The sequence below is a fragment of the Centruroides sculpturatus genome, unplaced genomic scaffold (assembly GCF_000671375.1).
Source record: "Centruroides sculpturatus isolate CEXI.00-Female unplaced genomic scaffold, Cexi_2.0 scaffold246, whole genome shotgun sequence".
Taxonomy (NCBI): Eukaryota; Metazoa; Arthropoda; class Arachnida; order Scorpiones; family Buthidae; genus Centruroides; species Centruroides sculpturatus.
In genome coordinates, this window is record NW_019384771.1 from 759,465 (window position 1) to 768,102 (window position 8,638).

Sequence of the window (8,638 nt, forward strand, 5' to 3'; positions counted from 1 at the left end):
AACAATTTTTACTTTAGTACACAATTTTGTAGTAGCAATATTGTTGGACCATCTCTACATGTGTACAACCCGCTAACACAGGTAGAGATAGTATCAAGCCTTTAAAAAATGTTTAAACCTGTGAGAATATTTAATTCATTAACTGATTTTATTAAGTCAAACATTGTATGCATATACACTGTGTTTGATGCACCTTTAAACTTACATCCAAATACACATCAATACTTATTATTTCCCATTGTATACCTATAGCTGCCATCATGTTGTATGCGCTAATATCGTTTGGTTCAGACCCTATGTTGGCACAAGAGAATAATAAGACGTGCTAGGGACCTAGCGACATCGCCCGACAATGTCGCGCGATTCGTGCGAAATCGCTTTGCCGCGTGCGTTAGTGCTACGATTTTGTATCTCAAAAACTGAGTCACTGACCCCATTTTTTATAACGTTTTGAACTCCTCATCTCAATTAATGGAAAAGGGCATAGTTTTTATCAAAATCGACCCATCGAATTTTGCGATCGAACACAATATTGTAAACAACGTTCGCTAACGCTACATCTCTTCCTTGGGTGGCAGGTACTGTACAACCAGGATTGTGGAAAGGCAGGAACAGGAGAAGTGTACGTGCCCAGGGCGCCAAAATTTCAAAATTGTTACATGGCAAACTAATAAATTCATAGATAACTGTGACACACGAGTATGAAAAATTATATTCATAAAAAGTGATTTTATAATTTTTACATTTGTAACAGACTAATGAAAGTCTTATCCAAAAGGTGCCAGATTTAAGTTTGCCCCTGGTGCTAAATGCTCAAACTACATATGTGTTATAGGTACAAGGATAGACTTTGGCGGCTGCAAGTGAAAGTTCGCCTGTCAGTCAAATAAAAGGAAATTTGTGCCAACAAGTGCAAGGATCACTTCTTTCTTTCCGACGTTGCCCAAACTTTATCACGATACGACAGTCGAACGATGTCCTAGTTAAAAATTAATTTCTAATCTTTAAAGTATCATTAATCAGGCCTACAAATAGAACTCTTTGTTCAAAGATTTTTTTTTTCTAAAATACTGTATAAATTTGTTCATCTTATTCTGTAGTGTAATATTTCACCAACTAACTGATAGATAAGTGATATATCAAGATTTAATTTATAAAAAGCCTGAGTGGTTTCCCTTTGAACTAATCCCTACACGTGTTTTTAATTCAATCCTCTAACAGTAGATGGTGTAACTGAACAGTTTTCATAACTAGCTTATTTTAAAGTGGCGGTAACAGGCACAGCGTCAATCATGGTATATACAGTACTTTAAAACCCTTCCAAAATGTTCTTAACAAGTGATTCTGATATAAAATTCAGAATTTATCATAAAATGATTCCTTGACGAAAAGAAATTGTCACACATTCTTTTGCTTATTCATTGCTTTAAATGCCCGGAAGAAAGCGATACGGAATCACTCTAAGCCATATGAAAAAAAGCTAGCAATTAGCATTGTTCTTGCTGGACTTTCCCGGAATTCTTTGTTTTCATCTTTAAAAATTGTTAACAACACTTTTTAGGCCTTCAGGTGTACATAAAATTACTAATACTTGTGATTACTCGTATTTAAAATGGAGTTCATATTATTAAGGTCGTATATCAAGATGTAGGGGCATATCTTCCGAACCAATTTTCTGATTTTCTTTAAAATTTTTAGAAACAATTTCTTCTAACACTCAAACCTCCGTGCAAAATTTCAAAAATTTTTGAATAAAGGAAAGGGAGTTATTAAGCTCCGAATTAGGTGAACATAATCGTGCTCCTCACATTCGTATACACTAATATCTATATATTTATTTATTTAAGCATGCTAGTACATCCATGATGTGAGTAGAAAACATACAAAAATCATACAAGATGATACAACATATCCCTTAATACAAAACAAATACAGTATATAGAACTCATAACTATATCACAATAGTGAAACAAAAATTAAATTCATTTTAAACCTAAAAGTGGGAAAACTATCCAAAAAAAAAAATATAAATAAAATAATTACCAGACAACTTGGCTACCTAAAAAATGAAAAATAATTAATTAGTCTTTTATTCACAAATTAAATCGTCTCCCAAATATCAAAAGCTAACCGCTGGTTAAATAACGTGCAAAGCACACCCCCTGGGCGCAATCAACATAAAATTACCAACAATTTTCTCTATAAACTTAAAAAGAAACACTGAGAAACACACATAAAAGCGAATCGAAAAGATATAACTGACGACCTCGCAGAAATAAGCCACATTCCTGCATTTAAACAAAACGAACATTACATTCCCCAAGCGGTAATAAAATATTAACAAACCTAATATAACTAGCTCTATAAATTATTTTTAATTTTAACGAAAACCTAATACACAGCAAACAACCGGCCATTGGCCTTCCTCTACTGTGATCTCTAAAATCATCACCAACAATATAATGATAAACCCTTAATTTCACTACCCTTGAACCACTTTTCTGATAAGAAAAACACGTCATAAGTATGATAAAAAAATTTTTTGCAAATAGCCTTTAATTTAGGGAATTCAATATAAAGTTTATCTTTGATTTTTACTGCAAATATGATAGTGATGAAAAAGAAAAATTTAATAGTAACATTAAGACGATAATATGGAGGATGTAAACAACTTCTATTTCTAGTATTGACGAAAGGATACGAAGATAAATATATTCGGATGAAAGTAGATCCTTAAGTACGCCTATATATACAATGAAATGACCGAATTCCCGGTATACCACTTGAGAGCACCTGGGGATTCTATAAATGAGAGGTTAGAAAGTTTGTTAAGTAAAATATAAAGTTTATTTAGGATAGATGAAGGGGCAGAAACCCAAATAGGTAAGGTATAGTCTATTATAGACTGTATGTTGGTGAAAAATAATACTGTAAGAGTGTTTTTACTAGAAATTATTCTAAAGTTTTGCCTTAGCATTCCCCTACAGATTGATACTTGTTTGATTAAATTTTCTATAATGTAGTTTGAAAGAGAGTTTTGAATCAAATATTATACCTAAATCCTGAACTCTAATTTAATTTCTTCTATGAAACCGTGTCTTGTTCTGTAATTCTTATTTATTAAACACTAGTCTTGTGTTATATTCTGCAGACACATGCCAAGTGTCTCCAGAATACAACACAAGACTAGTGTTTAATAAATAAGAATCTAATTTAATTGTCAACGAAAAATCAAGTATTCTAGAATATCTAGATGCTTGTTTGATATTTATTTTGTTTGAAATTTTTTTGTCTCGCAATTTTTTCTTTTATTGTTGGTAAAAAAAATAATAATCAAAATTTCTCGAAAAATTTATCGAGAAGCAGAAATTTCTCGAAAATTAATGCCTTTTGTTTGTATTAGTAATTTTGTCTTCAATTGACATAAACAAGTTAATTTTTTTACTATTAAAACAAATATTTTTTGAATTAAATAAATATATTAAAATTAACGAGAAAAACTAATTTTTAATTTATTAGTTAAATATTTAAAAAAAAATCTCAGCGAAAAATCGGAATTTTCCATTACACTTGCAACGTTGTGCAACCTGCCACGCGTAGGAAGAATTAACATTTGGTAGAAATTGAGTGCACAGTATATATATTCCAGCTAGTATACAGCTATATTATCATCGACTTAATGAATGTTCTACGAAGTTTAACGATGCTCATATTCCTACTAAGCGTTTCGATTTTTATCGTCGTTTCGGGGAGACTCACTGGTAAATATATTTAACAATATAATGAAATTTTGAAAAATATCGGACTTCTCGATAGAAATATAAAATTATTTTGAATTAACTTGTTCCAGGACGAGAAGAAATAGTGTTTCCATCTATTGAAACACTCAGATCCGGAGAGAAGAGATTAAGTTTTCGAGCACTAAATGAAGATATCGAACTGAAATTAGAATCGGCTGGTAACGTGTTTGGAGAAGGATTTTTTGTTGAATCAATTCACGATGGTAGATCAGCTATTCCTGAGGTAAGGTCTTTCGTTAATCTGTATACTGTCCGAATAGAGTTGTATATTTGATTATCAGAAGTGGAAATAAGAGGTTGCGGGGATGCGGGCAGTCCTGGTTATAGCCGCAGTACACAGCTAAGTACAAGTTACCAAACAAAGAAAAATTCTCTGTCAGAGATGATGTGAACGCGGAAAGTAGATGAAAATATGCATTTTTACATTGAATTTTAGATAAATTTTTAGGGGAATTCACTGGCTTTTCTGTTCTTTGTTGTCTCTTTTCATTCTGTGGGTACTAAGACGATCTTTTTAGTTCATTGTAGGCTACACGAAGCCCACAATGGGAGCAGGACGATGAGGAAGAGGCCAGACATATTCGGGAAAGACTGCCCTTGAAAGATTCTTTGGGTTTCCTGTCAGTAGTGTCCCCGGAGTTGGTAACACCAGCAGTGGTTGGGTAACACCTTTACCAACTCGGTCAGCTTGTCGTCAAAACTGACTGGTTTAGCTTTCATGTCAGGATGCGTGCAAGCTTACATGCCGGACAGCTCTGTGAAATTCACTATCTCAATGCTCGCGCCATATATGTTCGGGAAAGAATATCGTGATGGCAACAGTTAACTAGTCTATAATAATTATAGAACACTCAACACACAGCACATAACCCATAATACATGGTAGCGATTTTATGGCGATAATTGCGACTGACACAAATTTATTACGGGAATGCAAAAAAAAACGCATCTCGGATGAAAAATATTCTGAATTTTTCATAAATTCTAATAATCATTAATTTGAAATAGCATTTAATTGAAATCCAGAACATTATTATAGAATATATATGACTGGTTTAGCTTATAGCGATTATTGGAGGGCTTTCAATATTTCGAGTTAGGAGGAGCCGTGGGCAAGTCGATAGGGATTCAAGTTCTGAATAATGACAGGTTGATAGGTTAACTAAATAATAAGTTTAACAGAAAAATAAAGCATAAGATACAATATACAAGCGTAAGATACAATTATAGATATGCGTTACTAAGCTAGAGTTATAGGTCGATAACCTAGACTATATGCGTTTACAATTATTAGAATGTTTCAAATATACCTAAACGAGCCGATATCTACTGACTCCCACCTGAATTTTATACGATCGAGAGAGTTTACATCTATATTATCATACCTGTTTTTGGAGTTGTGGCTGTTGATTCGGCGCTAATTATTCTTGGAGGACTAAGAAAGAACTTTGGACTTTGCACAAAAATTATAAATGAAATGCTTTGGTGACTGTGTGGTGGAACGGCTCGATATGGTCATTTTCATAGTATGTCCGCCCTCGATTATGGCGAGACGATCCTCTGTTGTCATCTAAGTTTGTCCGCCCCGAACATTTGGTGTGCTATCGTTATATCGCCATTAAGTGTGGGAATTCGATCAGATGACCGTTTGTTTGGTACTGGCCTATGAAAACTAAACGAAGTTTTCGTATTTCTTTCAATTGTTTTAGATTTCCTCTTTAAACTAAAGTTAAGTGTCAACTTTCTCACATAATTGCGACAATTTCGGGGATCGATGTGAGGGGGAGGACTTTGTCACTTCGATGACTCTAGAGACACGAATTCTTTAGTTACTTGCTGATAGTTAAGTTAACATTCGATAGACCCCGTTATTTTGCTCTGTAGGAACCGATAGGGTAAAGAATGGTTTCTAAAACGCGTTTTCTTTTCGTTAAAAATTTAGAAAAGCAGTCCCTGGATTCTCACATACAGCACTGTAGCGCATCTTCTTGTCTCACTTTTTTATGTTGTTGCTTGGTTTAATCATAAACTTGTTTCTAAAATTGTTAATCATATAAAAACAATTTGAACTTATTACACTCATCAACTTATTTTATATTTTAAGCTAAATCTTCACGATATAAAACAAAATCTCTACAAAGATAAGAGAGCTGGAGCATCTCTCCATATTGAAGAGAAAGAACACACATTGATTGTAAGTTTCTTATATAATTATAGTAATTATAATAATTATGTTCTTAAAATAAATTTTTCGGTGATAATAATTTTTCCCTCCAGAGAGGAATCATAAATCACAAATTGAGAATCGAACCTCACGAATCCGAAGCGAGAGTAAGAGGAGGAGTAAGATCTCATCGGATAATGGAATACATAGAAGAGGATGGCTTTCACGAAAACGATGCAGGTATGTTATGTAATATATTATAGTAAAAAAGAAACATTAATATAACGAACTTTAAACTTAAAACATCATTTTAGTCAAACCTGGTGCTAATTTTCATCCGAATATTAATAAGTCTTCCGACGGTTTGAGATCTGGAGAACCGATATATGTGGAAATTTGCATTGTAACCGATACTGCTTTTACTAAATTATTTCCTAACGATTACGCTATTATAGTATATGTTGCTATTTTAATTAATGGGGTAAGTATACATTTATTGGTAACAATATATATGTATATAATATATATAGGCCAATATTATATACAGAAAAGAACTGAATAGAAAATTTTCTGTATTCTACATATAGGCTATATATATATTCATTTCGCTGCCCACCTTCGTATAATACAGAAAATATTTCTATTCAGTTTAAATTGTTAATATCTTTTATATCTTTTAAATATTAAAATCTAAAAAAAATTATTATAAGTTTCATCATTGTCTGAATTTCAGGCACAATGTCGTTATGACAATCTGAGGAATATTAGGGTGATTTTGGTTTTCAGTGGATTAAAAATAGTCAGGGTAAGACTTGAAAGAAAATAGTAATGGTAATATTGAAACTGTTAAATTATTAAAAAAATTAATTATTTCTTATTTTTTCAATGCTTTATTTAGTACGCAAGACACGAACCTTACATCCAAAACAATTTAGTCGAAGGTCATCTTTTAAAAGGTTTTGATGCATTAAATGATTTCGGTAAATACATGGGAAGAGCCGGATATACTTGTGACGTAATAAAGCTCCTTACAAAGTAAGTCGAGAATTTTATCAAAACGAGAATCCAATCTTATTATATAATTTTTGTTGATTTTATTTTAGACTAGACTTGGTTGACGAAGTCGACGGAAAATTAGCAAGTGGCCTTCTTGGTATAAAATATAAATTTAATTCTTATTTTAATTTCTTTGCCGTAAAAACCTTACTTAATACGATCAATTTCAGGTCTCGCGTATATAGGAACAGTCTGCGATACATCCTCTGAGCCTGATTTTAGTTACAAAGTAGGAATTAGCGAAGACGATGCCCATTGTTTCGTAGGTGTTCGTACGGTCGCTCACGAACTCGCTCACAAGTAAGTAATTTATGAATTTATCAATTCTCAGATGCATAATTAAATCGAACGAATCACATTCTAGTCTTGGTTGTGGCCACGACGGTGATTTGCCAGTTTCTTACATCCAGGGACATCCAGGATCCGAAAATTGTCCTTGGGACGACGGTTATATTATGAGTTACGTGCAAGAGTTCCTTAATCGTTATTATTTTTCTTCATGCTGCGAGGACTGTATTCGTTACTCAGCAATGTAAGAGTCGAGTTGAATTAATTAATTTTGTTTTGCAGTTGAAATGAAAATTTATTTTTTATTATAGGATCTTTGATTGTCTTAGAAACAATAATACCGGATATGATTTAGGAGTTTCCAGTGAAATGCCTGGAGTACAGTTGGAAAATACACTCGGTTACTCCGTTTCGAAATATGAAAATGAGAAAGTCGCTTATTACGATCATCGCTGCAAGAATTTAAGGCGTGGCTTCGTTTTACGTTCTTTCAAAGTAAGCTTTCGTCTATCTTTTAATCTTTTAATTGCATTACTTGGAAAATAAATACGTTCTGTATTGCAGTATCCGGATGGTACATGTAGTTATGCTTGCCGCACTGAAGTCGACGAAGAGAATCAGTTCTATTATTGGACTGTGGATTGCTTGGATGGCGATATGTGCGATACAGGAAAGGTAAGGATGTTTAACTAGTTACATTTGTTCTTCGATAAATTATATTGAATAGTTTGTAATTAATACAGGATTTTATATTACAGAGATGCTTCAATGGAGAATGCATATAGAAACTGATACAGTAATTAATTAAATGCAAAGCTAAATTTGATCTTAATTCGAATTAATGTATTTGAACGATAAAACGAATAAATTTATTTTGAAACAATACCAGAGGTTTCATTCGATATTAAAATCGAAATTTATCTAATGTTTACAATATTAACGGTTGTAGAGGAAAAACTTTCCTGCCTTAGAAAATATATAATTTTTGGCCGTTCTCGTTTTTTCAGACGAGAGATATTTGAGACGAAAAGGATTGTCTTTTGAGAGATTTATATTTGAAAAAAATAACATGGTCTGTTTGGGGTGTTATTTACGAAATAAATTACGAAAAAAAGAAAACCAAATAAAACGGGTAACACATAAGTTTAGCTTATTATCCGTAAATTGCTATAATATCCTATTTTCCTAACTAAAAATAATGGGCTCCCTATAAGAATAATGCCTGAGTAAACCACGTAATCCCGGCTACTTTTTTGCAAATAAACTACAATTTAAACAGAAAAAGGAACAACACACCAAAAACCACAATATAAACCAAAACTAAACGTAA

At 32.6% G+C, this 8,638-nt stretch overlaps 1 protein-coding gene across 1 annotated transcript; it reads left to right on the top strand.

Moving 5' to 3' along the window:
• The first annotated feature begins 3,572 nt into the window (after positions 1-3,572).
• On the top strand, positions 3,573-8,193 carry LOC111629004 (venom metalloproteinase antarease-like TtrivMP_A). The gene is made up of 13 exons (XM_023372869.1): positions 3,573-3,761; positions 3,851-4,023; positions 5,905-5,994; positions 6,078-6,204; positions 6,279-6,445; positions 6,698-6,769; positions 6,863-6,999; positions 7,068-7,117; positions 7,191-7,320; positions 7,385-7,552; positions 7,620-7,803; positions 7,873-7,983; positions 8,067-8,193. The coding sequence occupies exons 1-13, from the start codon at positions 3,680-3,682 to the stop codon at positions 8,091-8,093; spliced, it is 1,518 nt and encodes a 505-aa protein (XP_023228637.1). The 5' UTR covers positions 3,573-3,679; the 3' UTR covers positions 8,094-8,193.
• The last annotated feature ends 445 nt before the right edge of the window (positions 8,194-8,638 follow it).